This window comes from Zonotrichia leucophrys, chromosome 3 (genome assembly GCF_028769735.1).
Source record: "Zonotrichia leucophrys gambelii isolate GWCS_2022_RI chromosome 3, RI_Zleu_2.0, whole genome shotgun sequence".
Taxonomy (NCBI): domain Eukaryota; kingdom Metazoa; phylum Chordata; class Aves; order Passeriformes; family Passerellidae; genus Zonotrichia; species Zonotrichia leucophrys.
Window position 1 is genome coordinate 7,902,040 of NC_088172.1, and position 18,678 is coordinate 7,920,717.

Below are 18,678 nucleotides of genomic sequence, written 5' to 3' on the forward strand. Positions count from 1 at the left end.
TTATATAATAAAACAACTACTGCAAGCTCTTGTAATCTGTAAAGCAGCAATAAAGTATCAGAAGAACGACTTAACTAGTTAAACACAACTAGAACAGTTTCAGACGAACCCAAGCTAAAAATAGGCTGTTACTTCACAAAGCTGGCAGTGACCCACATCGAGGTGTTTCCCGGGCTGCCGGTGTCCAGCCCTGACTGCCGGCCACGCCGCTATCCCCGAGGCGCGGCAGCGACAGCAGCGGTGCCTCCCAGCGCCGGCTGCACCCCGCCAGCCCAGGGCTGCCTTTGGGGAGCCCCGGGAGCCAGAGGGAGCACGAGGCCGAGCGAGCGCTGCTGTCTCTCACACCGCCGCTGGCCTACTGGGCTGCGCTCCCGTCTGCAGCACCACAATCGCTGTTTCCATCTCGACTTAAAAGACTCGGGGTAATCTGCGAGCAGAACGCTCCAAGAGCTTCCTGCCGGTATTAAACTCGCCAGAGCGGTTTTGCAGCCCGCGGGCGAAGGGGCCGAGGGATTAACCCCACGCGGAGCCGGCGCTGCGCCACGCCACTCCGCGTCCTATGACCCGCGCGGGAGCGGCTCTCCCGTCTCGCCTCGCCCCGCCACGGCGGGCACGGGGCTGCGGGTGCCAGCCGGCCGGGCCGCACCGCGGCGCGGGGAAGGCTCTGGAACTCTGCGTCCCGCGGGAGCCGCGGCTCGCGCCAGGCGCTCCCCGGCGAAGCTGCCGGCACTGGCGCGAGCGGGCGGGGCGGGGCGGGGCGCGCGGGGTGTCCCGGCGCGGCCCCGAGGAGCGCTCCCCGCACCGGCCCCATTCACCAACCGGTTCCCGCCGGCCGCCTCCGCCTCTCGCGCCCGCTCGCTCCGCCTCCGCCCCGCCCCCCGCGGCCTCGCGCCCGCCCCAGACGCGCCGATTGCGCCGTTGATTGGGCGGGCGCGACGTTCGTCAGTGACGCGCGCGAGGGGCGGGGCGGGGCGCTCGTGCGGGAGGCGGCGCCGAGTGTCGCTCCTGGTGCAGCCGCGTCCGCCCGGCGCCGCCCGCAGAGCCGCCCGCCCGCCGCAGCCGCTGTATGGTTCTTCCCCGCGCCGCCGCCGAACCCCCGCCGGCAGCTCCGCGGCCTCCAGCGCCTCCTCCTCTTCCTCCTCCTGGTTCTGCTCCTCCTGCCCCCGGCGGTGGCGCCCGCACCCCGGCTGTATGATCAGGCTACAGTCTTCAATGAGTAACCATATTCCTGTAAGTGCCGCTCGCCCGCGCCCCCCGCCCTGGCCCCTCGCCCCGCTGGCCTCCCGGCTGCCGCGCCTCTCCCCCATCTCCTCCATGTTGTCTCTTTGTTCTGTCGCCCGGGCCGCGCCGACTGCGGGCGGCTTCTCGAAACGCCGGGCTGCGGCTCCCGTCGGGCGGGCCGCTGGGGAGCCGAGCTCTCCCGGCTGCGGCATGGCTGGGCCTCCCTCCCCGCCGGCGCCCCTCTCCTGCCCCCGCCTGCTGGCGCCCCTCTTCCCTCCTCCACCGAGAAGGGAGGAGGTGGCGATCTCTCCATGGCTCCTGGGCGGCCCGGCCCGGGCACAAAGCCGCTTTGTGAGCTCGGCTGCCGCTTGCCCCGCCCGCCGGTCCGGCCTTCTCGCCGCCGGGCTCCGTGCGGCGGAGTCCACCGGTCGGTCCAGGCCGGGCCGCCCGCCGGGAAGGGCAGCGCCTCCGCGCCCTGGGCCGCGCCGGGAGCCCCCTGCCGGGGGGAAGCCGAGCCGGGCGGCGGCTCCGGGGGACAAGATGGCTCCGCGTCGGGAGCCTGATCGAGGCGTGATGCGAACCCGTGACCGCCGCAGTCGGGGCGACGGCCCGGCCTGGCCCGTGGGGCGCTGTCACGGCCGGGACAGTGTCTCCGCACCGAGGAGAGATTGGGGCGGACCGGCCGGGAGCCCGGCACGCCGCGGCTGCGGGGCGGCCGTAGCCCGGGGTTGCCCGGACAAGCCGGGGCTTGCCCGAGGCGGCCGGCTGCCAGGCTGGTTGCCAGGCTGGGCTGGCGCTCGTCCCCTGCCGCGGCCCCACGTGCGCGGCTGCGGCCGGGGCGAGGGCGGCTGGGCGGCTGCTTTGTCTCAGCCGTGCTCGGGCGGGGAGTCAGTGCCGGCTGCGAGCGAGGACGTGAGTCCTTTCCAAAATGAGCTCTATGCAGTAGAGGTGGGGTATGCCCGAACTCGGCTGTGCAGCCGGCATTGTTCGGCAGGGAAAGTCCGCAGACGAGTCATGAAGTACGTGTTGAAGCGGATGTTTCTGTAACAAGCCTCAAAAGCTCACGAATACAGTCAACTACCTTAATTTTGACCGAAACTGCTTTCAAGACCTTGCCATCTGTCTTTTCAAGGAAGGCATTTCCTTCTGGAGGTGGATCGCAGTTCAGCTTTGGAAGATTTCGCTTGCCTCTTTTTGGTTTGTTTTCCTTTTTAAACTCACCTAGTAATCTCGGTGCCTCTGCCGAGTAACATCTGTGGCTACAGGGCACAGTGTGTATTTAGGCAGGAAAAAATCAAACAAGGCACGGCTTGCTGGTGATACTGTGCCCTCCAAAAGCAGGGAAGCAAGAAAGACAAAGAACAAAATCAAGTTGTGTACGACAATAGAAGCAGGATTGTTTGCTCACTGTTAGCTAGCCATGCACATTGCAAGTATTATGAGCTGACACTTGTACCGTTTGGGTAGCATGAAGGTCCTGTAATCTGGTGTTTCTTATTTCTCCTGGAGACAGCTTTCCAATATGTCTACCTGCATCTGCTGAGTCTTTCGAAAGCAATGACTCAGAAGTATAAACCCTGTCTCTTTGTAATCTCATAAAACTGCCAAATCAGGAAACCTGAAGATTACACCTAAATGTCAGCTCGTATTATTCCATTGATGGAAACAGCAAAGAGTTTTGAAATTGTCTTAACAGAACAGAGTCGTTTCAGGGGGAAGAGGTAATACAGAGGTGCTGTTTATTAATTGCACAACCATGAAAGGAAATAAGGGAATACGAAATAAAAATGTGTGATAGATATAACAAGAGCCAAGGCAACAGGATGTCATTGTTTTACTGAAACTAAATGTGTCAGTAAGACAGTAAATAAATAGAAGTAAGTCTTATCTAATAGCTTCTATTAAGTGAAACTTTCCTGTTCTGACAAAATCCATGCCACATAAGAATGCCGGATGTGTCCTCGCGTGTAGACTGACTGTAGGCAATCACTTGTGTTAAACATTAACCAGAAGACCCTGATAAGGATATTACTGAACCATAAACACCAGATTGTCACCTTCTTCAAAAAAATTAAAACTCTATTGGATCTATACAAGAAAATATTCTGTGTTAAATGGAAGTCCATATTACTTTCTTCACAGTTGCACTTATTGCTAGGCATTCATTACTTAATTAAACTTGATAAAATACATGCAGACATTTATTGCTGTATGTACTATATATCTCATGTTATTGCTTAAAACATAATGAAATTGGTTTTTGACAGGATTTATATAGTTTGCTATTGAAGTGATATTGTTAAGTCACTTAGAGATTCCTTACTTTTAGAAACGCAGGAGGAAGTGCTAGACAACGGGATGGATTAGTTTCTGTGATGTCTAATTTTTTGCAATATCTGTTAAGGCTTCTTTGCATGTTGTTTTTGTGGTCTAAGCAGAAGAACTTTGAACCAAATCACATGGCCTTGGTTTCATCATCTCTAAAAGTTGCAATGACTTGTTATACAGGAAGTTTTGAGATAATTTTTTCTTCCCCCTTCTTGAACCACAAGAATATCCTTCCGGCACAGAGCATGTCACAGCAAATTTATGATAAACCTTTGGATTCTCCCTTCCCATTGGTGAGACATGAATGTATTTTCATAGGCAGTAGGTCACTTTCCATGGTCTAAAATGGACAGTGTTATCACTGGATATCATAAGGACAGGCATTTATGTGCTCAGTAGACAGGAGGAGCATCTTGTCAGGAGTACCTTATGAAGGTGTGCCTCTACCTTGTGTAGTGGCTTCACAGTTTGTACCCCTTACCCTGCGCCTCTTCCCTGTCTGCTCTGGCAGTTGCTACTGAGGCCCTGAATAGTAAGAAGTTGGAGGTGTTTGTCATTTAGTATTTTTTTATTGGGTACTAAGTTAGAACACTGGACTTCTTCGCGGGTGTTCTCAAATTGTTGTGAAACTTAGTTTATGTTAGTTTTATAGTGTTAGTCCTGTGGTTTCAGTAGGTGAGTGTGTGTAAGGTCTTGACTTAAGAGATTGTGAGACCACAAAGTTGGTTCTGGGTATAAATGTTTTCAGATTCTGAGCAGGTGGATTGAGTAACCATAAACAATCTTGCACATCTTCTGAAGGTAAAGTGTCATTTAACTGTGTTAAGAAGTGCTTTTCTTTGCATGCTTTTCAAGACGCTACCGAGTTGTGAACCAGTGTCAAAAGTGTGGGATAACCTTGCATCTCTCTGCTTTCCCCATATCAGTAATGAACAAATAGATTACTTTTGTAAACCATTTTTGTCAGACATGAGTGATTTGTTTCAAACCCCAAATAAACAGCCATGTGAATCTGCTTGTCAGTGATGACAGATCTGTCCCCGAGAAGGGCATGAATTAAAGCCTTTCCTTTCCAGATGCCTTCCTTCTGCTTGAACAGTTTATTCTCTAACTTGTAACTTGAGTTGTAGTGGATCATACAGTCAAAATTAATGCAAATATAATTGACAGGTTACCTTCCCTCAAGAGGGGGTCCTGGCATATTAGCCCTAGTTTTGTTTTCCAAGTTTATTTTGGTGGCTCTAACAATCTAAATATTGGGCTTTCTGTTGGGATGGAAACTGCTACTTTTTCCAAAATCCTTCAGTGTTAAATTTCCTCAAGGAAAATTTATATGTAAATTGAAAAGAACATGCTGGTTCAACATGCACAACTTGATGGTACAAACACATGAGTTGGTGTTACTCTGTTAAAGAGCCTTCTGCCTTCAACACTACGTGTCTGATTTTCACTTATGCAACTTTTTGCTTTCATGCACTGACTGTTTTGATAGCTTACTACCAAAACTGTATGAGACAATATAGTAATTTTGAAGCTGTATTTCCAGGCCTTTTGAAAGCTCATTACATCATTTGAGTTCCCTCAAAGCCCGAGGTCATCGTAATTACTGCAACACTATTTTCGTAGCTGATTTCTTATCTTCCAGCTCTTTTTGCTGAAGCTGGGTGAAGCCTCGTACTCTGGCTTAACTGCATAACAGAAACAGCATGCCCATGTACTACTCATCTTTAATTTTCATTTGACTCCCAGAACAGAATGAAACTAGGTTGGCAAAGCTGTCTTGGGATAGTACAATGTGTTTCTGCCTAAAGGTTGGTCTGTGAAACTTTCCTGCTAGATTGGTGAGAAGTGATGGCAGTCACATCAAAGGAAACTGTGAGCTTTGGTCCTCTGCAGTGTGGCAGCAGTTGTTGCCAAGGCAAACAGTGAGGTTTAAGTACATGCTTGGTTAGGTCCTTAGATGTGTGAATTACTAAGGTTGTGATATGTCTAATACTGACTGTTAAGTCACTAATTAACAGAATTAATTCCTTTGTAAGGGTTAATAACACAGGGAACTCAAATGTAACGTTGCATAATCTACTTGCTTCTGCTTTGTATAAGAATGTGAGCTGTACACTTTGTTTCTAAAATGTCATTAGCAATCTGCATTAAAAAGAAGGATTGTTTTACTTAACTAATCGTTTACTGCCTGCCCTTTTCTGTGTTTACTGGTTTGTCTGGTATCTTGATACTCCTAGTTGCAGACTGAGGGCAGCCTGCCTAGAAGACTGCATGAAACCTGGTTACTTCTTTCACGTTAAATGTTCTTTTCTCCCTAAAAGCTGCGTTTTCCAATTGAAAGATTTTTACCCTAATGACTCCATTGTGTCCTCAAGCTCACTTGCATGCATTTGTGTTTCTGACAGCCTTCACTCCCTCATCCTTCAGCCGAGCAAGGGGCTGTCTATGATTCTTCTTAGCAGTCTTAAGAAGAGATCGACAGGAGATCTGACAGTGCAGTGCAAAAAGCAGCACAAGACCTTGTGCAGCTATATCTGCTTAAAGCTGTCCTGTCCCTTTCTGTCATTCTGCTTCTTAAACTAATTGAAAGTGACTTTAAATAAGTTACCTTCAGTTGTTTTTTTCAGTTGCTATTTTAGCTGTTCCCTAGATCTGGTCCTAGGAGGCTTTTAAATGCACTCCTCTCGCCTTGCTAGGGCATGGCTGGTGAGTGAGATGATGATTCTTGGAGTTCCTCCGAGTCTGAATTCTTCTGGTTCCTGTTACTCTGTTGACCTTTGACTTAAGAGGATCCTTCTTACTCCTTTTCCACGCCTATTATGTTTAGAGTTCTTGCTCTCTGTCAAGTTGTTAAAGGTAAATACCAAAGTAGCTTTTTTTACAAGAAGCTGGCAAACTTAATCCTGTAGTCTGCATCACTACCAGGTGATGGTAGTATCTCTGAAGTGGCATCAAAATGCATGTGAAATTGTCATCTTAGTTTCTTTCTATTAACTTCATTCTCGTGTTTTTTAGCAGCAGCTTGGGGTTTTATTGTGTTTCTTAGTTTTGTGTTTTACAAGTCATGCCTGTGACTTAACACGCACTTTAAAACTCTTGCCAGGAAGCTGTCTGAAAACATGAAAATAGGTTGACTGATCAACATAAATAACTTCTGCCAAATATTTGTAGGATTGATTGTGTTTCTCTCTAATACCTAAGTATATTTAGTGGACATGTGGTTCAACTTGTACCTCTATTTTGGAAAACAGAACTCCCCTTCTGTGCCCTAGGCAGGTATAAGCAGTAGTACTGGTAGAGTAACTGGGCACAAAACCTAATGCATCTATCTGCTGTAAAGGTTTTACAGGTGTAAAAAGCACGTATGGGTGGTTCATTTGCAACATCTGCAAATAAATACACAACTTGGAGCAGTTCATTTGCTATCTTAATTCCTGGTTGCTTCTTCCAGTAATTATATATATAAATTCAACCATAGCTAAGCAGCATACCAGTGGACAGGAATAACCTGTTCAAGAAACTTGCCTGTGTATGTTTTTAGCTAGAGCATCACTGCTTTCTGTGTATATTAGTGAAATCATGGTGTAAAAAAACTGTTGAAGATATGAAGATTGCCATTGGCCTTCAGCCTTTAGTATGTGAAATGTTCCTTAGTTAGAAATGTGTGTGCCTCGTTAGGCCACTAAGACTGCATTTTCTTTCAAGGCCTAGTGTTTGAGTCAGGTGGATTTATGCACATCTTCTTCTCTAACTTTAGGTACTGTAACTTTAGTAGATGTTGTGATGTCTCTCAATTCAAAGTGGAGAAAGCGGTTGTATGGGTATCCTGGAAGACCTTATTTTTATAAATACTGGGGTTCTTTAAACTTGCTGCTGTGTTTAGCACATCTGAAATTGGTATTTTAATACATTGCAGGATTTGGTGTTGCAAAAACCCTACATGGAAGTTTGTAATGAGTAAATGTATTTAATTTCTAGTTTTCTAGATTTCTAATTTTTTAATTCTAATTTTTTATTTTCTAATCCATGCTAAAAAGTTAACAGGATTCTTGCACAAACCGAATTAATTCTTGGAATAAAAAATAAACTTTGTGAAATAAGGTTTATTAATAAAGCTTAGTTGTTGTGGTTTTATTTTTTCATTTGGTAAAGCTTGATGTCTTAAGACCTCATTTCACCTGTATTCATTATGGTTTTCTCCCCCCTCTCTTTACAGCAGTTCTGTGGTGTTCTTGGTCACACATTTATGGAGTTTCTGAAGGGCAGTGGAGACTACTGCCAGGCACAGCACGACCTCTATGCAGACAAGTGAACTGTAGAAATCCATTACTACTCCACCAAGAAGCCCCCCTAAGAGTGGTTGACCAGGATAAGAAGTGTTGAATTGAAATCGGCAGAGCATTTACCAACGGAATTCAGACCTGGATGGGGTAAACCTCAGTGCACTGCCTTTCTTTTGCCTCAGTATTACTGGATTGAAGAATTGCTGCTTCTTGTTAGGAGGTTCATTTCATTTCCCATTGCTCCCAACATCACACTTCCAAGCACTGAGAATTTCACGTGGAGTTTAGTGAAGTAGACTTCAGTTTCTCTACATCACTTCTGTATTAGAATTTTTTTAATCCTTTCATAATCTTGTTGCATGTTTAACTAAATCAATATGGCCCGAATGAACCGCCCAGCTCCTGTGGAAATCACCTACAAGAACATGAGATTCCTGATCACACATAATCCAACCAATGCAACCTTAAACAAATTTATAGAGGTAAGGCCGGTATAGAATTCTTACTGATGTATTTTTAATCCCTGAACAGCATGCGATATTTATATATAAATAAATATATATTTACTAGCTAATAACTATTGTAAAAGCCATATGGGGAGGTACTGAGTCTGTATATTGATTTTTCCTTTCAAATACTGGTGCTTTGCTTTGAAGATCTGTAGACAAATCTGTAGATATCTGCAAATCTGCAGACAAATCACATATACTTTGGCTTTCATAAATGTGATTCTGAGAGTGAAGTAATAATTATACTGTCTAGTGCGCAGTACATGAAGTACATTGTTTAGGTCTGAAAACGGGAATTATCTAGCAGAGTTATGTACAGAGCAATACAAACATTGCTCGCATTGAGATTGAGCTGAAGTGGTGTAACATTTCATTGCACTTCCTGCATAGTGATACATAGTGTGGGTCAGAACCTTAGGAGCTAGTAACAGGATTGCAATATGCTTTCACTGCCTAGCTTCCTTCACTATTAGCAGATCGAGGTTTTAGTGTAGCTTAAGAGGATCCTCTGTGTCACAGCGTCTTCGAGAGTGACATTTGTGGCAACAGGCTTAGTCTGCACTCAGCTGCTGAAGCTACTTCGAGTGCTTTGGTGCATGCTACTGACTGAAGCCAGTGGCTTGGCATATATTGCTAGTGTTGAATTTATCAACTAAACCACATATTTAGCATGTTGGAACTATAAAGTGTGTGGTTGTATAAAGTGTGTGTGTATGCTAATAAGTTCCTTGCAGAGCTACTCCATGGGAATGTCCAAGTTTGCTAAGTCCCTCCTTAGCAAGATTTTAGGTGTACTACACCTCAATTCTGTATTTCGCGCAGGATTATTTACAGGAAGCAGAGTGAGGTAACATTTGCTTGTCTTTATATTCTCACAAGTAGATCAGGTCTGCTTAGGCTGTGCTTCAGTCATTACCCTGGCAGTGGCAGTCTGAATGATATTTGTTGCAGGAAGAATGAAGCAGGATTGCTATTTTTTTTTTAATGAGTAATTTCAATGTAGGGTAATAGCAAAATGGAAAGCTAAATTTTGTCATGACAGTTCAGGAACTGGAATAATTCATTGTCCTGTGCTTTTAACTCTTAGGAGTAAGTGGTCTAACAAACCTGTTGTTTTAAGCAGAGAGAGAGGGGGAAGATTTGAACTTTGCTCAGAATGCTTTTAGTGAAGTATGTAGCTTTGCAAACCAGAAGCTTCATGTTCCTTTAAGATGAATGATCATTTGGAGATGGACTACTTGGACTAATCAATGTTTATCAGGATCTGATTTTAAAAGAAAAAAGTCTGATCCAACATAACCAAACTCAGTCTGCACATCAGACTATGTTTGCAGAAAAGCCTAAAGTATCTGGTTTTAGCACACAAGTTTTTAGTCATTTCACCTTTCTGTGTCTTTGCAGGATGGCAAGCATTTGCATGAGTTTTGCTACTGAGAATTTTGGAATGAGTTACTAAGTTAGTTTATTAAGAAAATTAAGTGGTAAAGTGAAGCTGGTTTACTGTTACAACATTTTTTCCACTCCTTAGGAACTTAAGAAATACGGTGTTACCACAGTGGTGAGAGTGTGTGAAGCTACTTATGACACTGCTCCGGTGGAAAAAGAAGGCATTCAGGTTTTGGTAAGTAGTGTGGAAGCAGAGTTTGGAACCAACACATTTTGCTGTTCACTCTACCCTCTTCCCCAAAAAAAAGATTATTTGACACCACTTTATGAGTGTATTCACTCAGCAACTGATGGAGGAAAAAGATGTGGAGACATCTTTTCTTGTCAGGAAAAAAAGTTCAGTTTTGAACTAAATCATGTGATCAATGAAAACTGATTGAGAGGAATCTATTTGTAATATTGCTGTAGTTAGACTATTAGAAAATTGTAAGTTTAAGTGGTTTCCTCAGCTGTCAGCTCTTTGTCCATTGTGTCTCCTCCTTTTTTTTTGCCTGTGCATACAGCTTACAAGAATTCTGTCTTTGTGTTTGTCACCCTGTGTTCTAGGACTGGCCCTTTGATGACGGTGCTCCACCATCCAACCAGATTGTTGATGATTGGCTAAACCTCCTCAAAGTTAAATTTCGTGAAGAACCTGGTTGTTGTATTGCTGTACACTGTGTTGCTGGTCTTGGAAGGTGGGTGAAGTTTTGAAGATTTGTTGAATTTGTCATCCCTTGCCAGACCTGTTAAGATCTAGTGCAAAAGTTTACTTGAGGCAAATGTAAAATAGGCATGGATCCAGTATTGGAATGACCTCATGCTTAAATGGAGTTAAGATGGCAGGAAACTGTTGTATGTATTTATTGAAGATCTTTAGGTCAAGAGATGATGCTTCAAAGCTCTCATGAAGTCTACAGAATTAAGTTAACAAGTGTTTTCTTGTACCGAGTATGTTGATGAGTGCCCCATTGAGATTTTTTGTCTGTTTTTCCCTAATAGATTTGGGGTTTTGTGACTTGTCTGCTTTCTCTCCATCTCCATTTCAGCAGTATTGCCAGTCTCCTTGAACCAAGGGCATTGTAACTGTTAACCACAAACAAGTGGGTGGTTCTGGCACATCAAGACCAGCTTTCGTCCACATCCTATCTGGGGGATGAAAAGTGTTTTCTAAAGTCCCAAAGATGTTTTGTCGCATTTCTAAGTGATATGAAAAATTTTAGGGATATTGCTAAATACTCTCATCTTAGTCCTGTTCCTTCTGTCTGCTGCCACTATCTTGAATAGACTTCCAACAGTTGTGAGAAAATAATGGTTCTACTGCTGTTCTAAACTACTTGGGAACTAGATCTGTTCCAAAAGAAGTTGCTATATTCTAGCCATGGATTATAGCATGTCCAGTATAAAATGGAGGTTTCTGGTCTTGTTGTCCCTAAGCCTGGCTTATCCACTGCATTATGGCTTCATATAACAAAATTCACTGTAGTGAACTTTGTAGATGAATGTTACCAAAACAAGTCCTTTTCTGCTGCTTAGAATGATACAGGTTGGTTTTTCCTCAAAATGGGGTAGTTAATTGGTTGAAGTCAGTCCTAGCTTTGTGTCATGTAAGTTTCCTTTTAAATCCCTGAACATACAAAACCACTTAAAGTTACTACGATATGCACTAGTCTGTTGCTAGTGTGTGGCGTGAGGTTTTGTCTTGTGGGTTTTGGTAGGTTTTTTTTGAGTCATAAATTCCTAATGTATTTGAGTTTGATTTAAGTCAAGCTTTTGTAACTGAAAATTGATTCTGTCAAAGGAGGAACACCATGGCAAACAAGTAAATCCTCAGGGGAGTGTAGTAGCCTGTGGATTGCATCTGTTCCCAAAACTTGTGACACTAGTGTGGGATTTGTCACTTCTTACTGAGCTCGACCTCTCTTCTGACTTTTGTTTTGGCATCCTGACTGCTTCTAATGGTTATTCATTTTGGAGAATAAAAACCCAAATGCAACTCTTCCTCAGAATCAATTGATTTGAAACAAATGCTTAAAGATTACTTGCATTTTACTTCTGTTATCCTCTAGTGTACCTAAAATCAGATCAAGGAAGCTAAGGTTGACCAGAGTTAATTTAAAACCTTATTTAATGAGAATGGCTAACTCAAAACCAGGTGATATTATGTCTCAATGAATGTCGAATGCCTTCTGCCTTTTCTGCTTTCCCAGTGAAGAAACATCAGATATGCGAAAAACAGTAAATTTTTTTTCTGAGTACGCTTTGACAAAAGCTAAACTGATTTTTTTTTTTTAACCAGAGCTCCAGTCTTAGTTGCTCTTGCACTGATAGAATGTGGAATGAAGTATGAAGATGCAGTGCAGTTCATAAGACAGTAAGTGTGATACTAACATGTACCTGTTCCCAAGATTCAGTATGTTGGTACATCCTTGGCTCTGAAGGAAATTCTGAATTATCTTTGATGCCTTTTTTTTTTTTTTTTTTGGTAAGGTGTTTAATTTAGTACATCTGAAATTGTAGTGCATACAGTCAGTGTTGTAGGATTTGGATCTGTGGAATGGATATTTTTCTGCTGAAACCAGAATCCATAAATAGTTACTTTAGGAGGCTTTAAAAAAAAACCAGAACAACCATTAACAAACCCCCTAACCTTCAGTTAGATTTGCAGAGTTCTCTTTATTTTACATATGAAAAGCAGAATACCTTTGTCTTTTCTTGTAGTCTTCTGAAGGCAAATATATCCTTGGATTTTTTTTAATCAATGTATGTAAGTCAGAGGAGAGAGTTTTAGTCTCAGTATTTTGACTTCTCAGGTTTCAGTTAAATATAAAAAAAAGCTGCATCCATTATAAACAATAACAAAACACTTCTTGCATAATTGCCATGCTTCGAAGAATTAAATTCAGCTTGCACTGGTTGTATATGAAATGAGGAATAGGTAGCCAGGTACATACTCCAGTCAGCCAACATGTACCTTTTTTTTGCATATATACAGTTTGAGAAAACGAAGGAAGCTTTATTTCTGTTCAGCATCTTTATTATGGGGACTTTTAATGTTTATGTACCTTCTTACTATTGTCATATTCTTCATAATTGTTTTAAGAGAATGAATAACTTCAGCTCTCAAGAAGACCATCTTGCATCTTGTCTATAGCTTTCTTTTAAAGTTTCTTCTAAAGATCCTAATGTAAAATCTCTGGCTTTTGCTTATCATAGGCTAGAACACTGTCTAAAATGTTATGTACTCCTTTGTGCATGTGGTCCAGAGAGGTATTTGTGAAAGGAAGCTACCACCCTCTTTCCTGGCACTTAACTTCCAATATCCCTACTTTGGCTACAGCCTTGACTTAAAGGTGGCTTTTTTTAAGTGACCTAAAAATATTTTTCTCTGGTTGGTGATATTATTTCACTGGGCAGTAGATTAATGTTCTGCTTCAAATCTGTTTTTTTCCATTTAGGAAGCGGCGTGGAGCTTTCAACAGCAAGCAACTTCTGTACTTGGAGAAATACCGCCCCAAGATGCGTCTGCGCTTTAAAGACTCCAACGGTCACCGAAATAATTGTTGTATTCAGTAAAGCTCAACAGCCTATAGTACTTCTTTGGAAATAAAGGATGGAAACTAGAATTAAACAGACTGCATGCCAAAGACATCAGTCTGGTATTTTTTAGTAGTAAAGGAAGCTTCCTTAGGAGTATTTATTAGGCTAAAGGCTCAGTAGAAATGCAACTTCTATGTTTAGATAAATATCTGTCTATGGAGACCCAGTAAATGTTTTTGCTGTACCCTGTTTCTGAGCTGTCTCCTTGTTCATTAATTATCAGATCAAATATCCTTTAATCATGCCATTGAGTCTTACTGACCTAGTTTCAACTACTATAAATTGGGGTACTAAAATAAATCAATCTGTAGAGAGATTAGGTGCCAAAATACCCAGCATATCAGCTACATGTTTTTCCTTAAAATGGGCATAGTTCTGATGATGTGAGAACTACCAGCTTATCTGGACCTTACTATCTTTTTTTCTACAGTCATTTCAATATTGAAGAATATGGCCTCTAAAGTAGTCTTGCCTGCTCACGGTATGTTTTGTCTCCCACAATCGCACTAGAATTATCAAGATTTGCACAGTCTGTCTTTTTAATACTATGAATTACAGCAACTTTTTACCCCTGCATCTGTACTTTTCTGTTACCTGAACCTCTCCATATTACAAGTCATTACTCTGGTTATTCATGTAGAAGATCTTTTAAATTGTACAGAAGCACACAAGTCTTTAATGTCTCCAGACAAAAAGCCTTACAGTAAAATTAATGTTGGCACTTCATGTGCAACTTAACAGAGGGCCTGAAAAGGTTGGGAGGGGCTATTTAATATTTCTAGTAAAATGTTGCCTTTGTCTTGTGCAGGAAGTATAGAATATGCCCTTTACTTTAGTAAATATTTTTTTAAAACGTAGAAATGCTTTGTTATTGTAGCTAAAAATTCTTAATCAGAAAATTTCTGAAAAATCTTGTAGTTTTCTTTTACTGTACTTATTGAGAGTTGTTTACCAACTATTGTTTTGTTGAAAGTGTGATCTTTTTCTTTTCTTTTCTTTTCATTTTTCCTCCTTGAGTTTCTGCTGTGACTTGGGCAGACCTCTGTAATATTTTGTATGCCTTTCAAGCTGCGTAACTTAATATTTGGATACTTGATAATTTGTTTTATTATGTAATTGATAAAATGGTGATGTGTATTAATGTTAGTTCAACCATATATTTATACTGTCTTGGGAATGTGTGGTTATAGTTCTGTGGGAGAAATACTTTGCCAGTGTTCACCAGCTTGTAAAATCTAGTGCGAGAGCTTAAAACATCTAAATAAAGACTGAAATGCACTTACGAAGTTTGCTGAAATGCTCATCACTTTCACTTACTTTTGTGTACTGTCAGCAATCTGGAGGTGCCTAAGCTCAGAATCTAGTCAGGCATCTGTTTTCTTCTTTTTTTTTAAATGTGGGCCTGAATGTCCCCTTTGCTGTAATGTTTGCTGTTTGTTTTACTCATAAATAAATGTGGATAAAAATTAATGGTAGAAAGTACAGTATTTTTTCATGTAGCTTGCTTGTGACTTGCTGTCCCCAGTACTAAAGCAGCTTACTTACTTAGTATTCTTGAAGCTGTTTTGCAGTAAAACAGAAGAGGATATGCACCATTAAAGCTTAGAGAACACTTGAATCAATGCCATTAGAATTCAGGTAAAAATAATGTGATAGAATTCTTCATTGTCAAGACTGAAGCTATGTACAAACAAGATGCTCCAAAAAATGCGTGAGCAAAGATCTGTTATTTGAGTTTCTAAAGTGGTGACTAAACTTCCTGACAAATACTAGAAGATGCTCTTAGTAGGCAGCTGAGGTGATCGATGCTCATATCTGCTTAAACTTTGGTTAATAGATCTCTTCCTTTCTAAACAGTGAGGTGGGATCATAGTACCAGTCAGTGAGATTTCTGAAGGATTGCTTTTGGAGAAGTTATGGCTTCATTGTAAAGAACACTGTATGATTTTAAAATGCCTAAAATAATATAATACAATCCTTAAAGCAGTAAAATAAAACTTTGGATCATCTTTCCTGTGGAAGCTGAACTGGGTTAAAAGGTATTTTGTTTAATAGAATACAGCTTCATTTGACTGAAGAAATGAAATGTTATGGAATGACATCCAAAGTCATCAATGTTTCTGTTGCCAAGATGGGCTAGATTATAGGAACAATGGCAAAGACAAAATCTTCATATATTCTGTAACTCATCATTATGCTGATTGATGTAAATACTGGTTTAACACAGATTATTATCCAAGTTAAGAATTCTGATTTGGTCGCCCATGAAAATAGGAGAAGTCTGTAAAACAACTACAAGTAAAATGCCTGGATTTTTTTTTACTTAAAATTATTAATGCAATTGCTGTACATAGATCAGATTTTGCTTTCTTTACAGAATTCATCGTGGGTAAGGAGGGTTGTGTTTCAGTTAAGAGCTCTAACATGTTAGTGATGGAAGCTCGGTTCATTGAACTCTAAACTTGAGACTGGGCTTGACTTCAGTTGATTTCAGTAAATGAGGAAAAATTTGCATGAGTGCATGTCTGTTGAAAGTCAACTTCTGAACTCTTTCTCTGTTTAGACATGACTCTTAGGAACAGAAAATCTTTTCCTCTTTTGTAACAATTCTGGTAGTTTTCAACAGTACTTAAGTTGTGAAGATAGGATAGCAGATGGAACAACATAAAACAAGTTGCATGAAATTGCATGTAAAGGGTGTATATATTTTATATATATATATATATATACAAATATTTACAAATTCAACTGAAGAAATGCTTAAGCAGATTTACTATAGCTTAAGACTAAAGCCTGGCATGGAAAATAGGCTTTAATGTAACATTTAATTTTGGATGCTTTCAATGTGTAACTGCTTTGGCCCCTCAAGAGGTATGTTGTAGTACATCCCTGACATCTGCTAGACTGGTTTGTGCCGCGGACTTAGTGGCTTACGTAATGTGACACGTAAATGGTGGCGGTGTTTACATCATTCCTTAGCATGTAGCAGAAATGTTCATGGGAAATGGGGTGAGAGTTTGCAATTAGTGCAGTAGAAAACTGATTAATTCCCTATATTGTTCTGTCATATGATCCCTTAAAAATTTGAAGGTAGTCAAACAAGGTACTTTGTTACTGATTATTCAAAATTAGGTATAAAATTGGATGTGATTTTCTTGAATCTGATTGTACAAGTGCTGAGCAGTCAGTTTCAACTTAAGTCTGTAAACACTTGTACTTAAATATACATGAAATTATGTGGAACTCTGTTTCTCAACAGTCCTGAGCCACTTCAGACTGTACTCAAAACTAATTAATACTTCTAATCTCCCTGTCTTCAGTTCTCGGTGTATAAAAATCCATTCCAGTCCTTAAATTAGTGGGGTGGTTCTGGAGATAAGCAGTAATTTCTGAAGTAATCAGACCCATGGGCTTTATCGCAGAATAAACAATGAGAAAATGTGTAATTCGGTATTGAGGCTGAATCCAAGGTTAGACTTAAGGTCTTTGGCAGTAAGAAATGTAGTAAGGCTCTGCTCATTTATGTGAGAATTGTTTATCCTTAAAATAGGGATGGGGGAAGAAATCTTCAGTAATTAAATAAATGTATTTGAGAGGGCCAGACTAGGGGTTCATATATGATCTTACCTTAATTGTTTTTAAGCTTCTGAGTGCTTGACTGCAGCATTAATAATAATGGTTTTCCTTTTTTTTTTTTAATATGTGCAACATTATTTAAATAATTAGTGAGAGCACTCAAAACAGTATCTTAGATTTGCTGGGATTTTGCTGTGTCTTTAATAAGCAAGTATTTTCTGTTTGGGAAAGTTATCAAACCAGAGATAGTGTTGTCCCAAGAAGATTACTATTACCTTTTGTATCTATTTGTGTAATCCCACTGTAAAAAAAAATAAATCAGTTATACTTCACAAGTTGAATTCAGCTCTTAAAATCAGGCTGAAATTTGATGGGTTTATTAATAGCTAGGAGGGACTTAACTGAAGAAATACAGATTTTTTAGTGAAAGGAATTTTACTCTTAGGTATGTCTCAGCTCTCCTATGCTGAGAGATACCTAGATAGGTTAGCTGAAGAGCTCTCTAAAGATGAGAGCATGTTCTGTAAAGGGAACATGGGATGGCAAAGTCAGTTTTTAGTATTGGTAGGTACAGGCAGATTAAATAAATTTCACCTAACTTCTTTAAGTGCAGTAGTTCAAAGTGTCAGGTAAAGTATTTCTTTCCACATACTCTACTCTTCATGACAATTATAACTCAACTTAATCTTACTGATATGAGTTTCTGCTACGTGTAACCACAGCAAGTGGCATTATTTTTGTCTTGATGGTCACCTGCATGACTGCTGTTAATTTTGATACATACTGTCCTAATGCATTGATAATTATCTCAATAACAACACAAGTTCCCTATCAGTTGAAAGCCTCTTTGTGAGGTAATAGTGTTTAAATAGTGATCTGACAAGAAACGATAGGGACAGTGCCAGAAGATCAAGTTGCCTGCTTCAGTTTCTGATTCAAATGAGAACTCTGAAGAAAATCAGATACCAGTGTTTAGATACATGGGAATGCTCAAGACAGAAATACATTCAGTCTCAATACAACATGTAACCTGTGTCTGTAAGAAAACCTAGATGTATAGAATGGGTATTTTCTATTGGGCTGGAGTCTTAGTCTCACCACTTTATTGGTGGAGTAACAGATTTTTATCCTTTTTATAAATTTGCACATGCTTTATCATCAAGTTCCACTGATGCTTGTTCTGAATAGGACAGAGCTTGAATTACCTTTGGACTCTGGAGGAGTGAGAGTTGCAGGTGATGAACTCTTCTTCCCCATTCACAGGAGCATAGTTATGATACAATCTGAACAGGACAGTGCTGCTCAGCATTGTTATGCACATCCACAGTGCTAGTAGGAAGCTACACACATCTTAGTTTGCCTTCTTCAATTCCCCAGTAAATCTGTGTGTCTTTAGGTAGGGCATGCAAACCCTGAACTTGCATTTAAAATTTCAATTCAACTGTGACAAGTTTCAGTTCATCATAGTAAAAGCACATAAAGACAAGAGGGCCATAGCAGATGTGCAAAACCATGGAGTTCCCTCATACTGCAAGTACACTCATCTCTTTACACTTGATGTACAAATTTTTGCAGAGTAACATGTCTCCTGTCTGTCCCAGGGATGGGCTACCCTACTCTTCTCTCCCTGGTTTTGTACAGCAGGATTCTTCTCCCTGCCTTCAAAGTGGGAGTTCCTTTTAGGATGCCATGGAGGATGGGTACCTGGCAGGAACTATGTACCTCTGATGCTC

At 41.5% G+C, this 18,678-nt stretch overlaps 2 protein-coding genes across 2 annotated transcripts; both read left to right on the forward strand.

Annotated features, from left to right (window-relative positions):
• Positions 1–1,099: 1,099 nt before the first annotated feature.
• On the forward strand, positions 1,100–7,908 carry LOC135445221 (uncharacterized). Its single transcript, XM_064707312.1, has 2 exons — positions 1,100–1,230; positions 7,769–7,908. Exons 1-2 carry the CDS (start codon positions 1,192–1,194, stop codon positions 7,862–7,864), a joined length of 135 nt encoding a protein of 44 aa, XP_064563382.1. The 5' UTR covers positions 1,100–1,191; the 3' UTR covers positions 7,865–7,908.
• Positions 7,909–8,177: 269 nt separating this feature from the next.
• Positions 8,178–14,651, forward strand: PTP4A1 (protein tyrosine phosphatase 4A1). Its single transcript, XM_064707311.1, has 5 exons — positions 8,178–8,317; positions 9,873–9,965; positions 10,337–10,467; positions 12,069–12,143; positions 13,228–14,651. Exons 1-5 carry the CDS (start codon positions 8,213–8,215, stop codon positions 13,343–13,345), a joined length of 522 nt encoding a protein of 173 aa, XP_064563381.1. The 5' UTR covers positions 8,178–8,212; the 3' UTR covers positions 13,346–14,651.
• Positions 14,652–18,678: the final 4,027 nt, after the last annotated feature.

What these genes read in the sequence shown, in the direction of transcription:
- LOC135445221 (XM_064707312.1), top strand. Translation starts at nt 1,192, where the DNA reads ATGATCAGGCTACAGTCTTCAATGAGTAACCATATTCCT. An exon ending in CAATGAGTAACCATATTCCT is followed by an intron (nt 1,231 to 7,768) that starts GTAAGTGCCGCT and finishes CTCTCTTTACAG; the next exon opens with CAGTTCTGTGGTGTTCTTGG.
- PTP4A1 (XM_064707311.1), top strand. Translation starts at nt 8,213, where the DNA reads ATGGCCCGAATGAACCGCCCAGCTCCTGTGGAAATCACCTACAAGAAC. An exon ending in TGTGTTGCTGGTCTTGGAAG is followed by an intron (nt 10,468 to 12,068) that starts GTGGGTGAAGTT and finishes TTTTTTAACCAG; the next exon opens with AGCTCCAGTCTTAGTTGCTC. An exon ending in GCAGTGCAGTTCATAAGACA is followed by an intron (nt 12,144 to 13,227) that starts GTAAGTGTGATA and finishes TTTTCCATTTAG; the next exon opens with GAAGCGGCGTGGAGCTTTCA.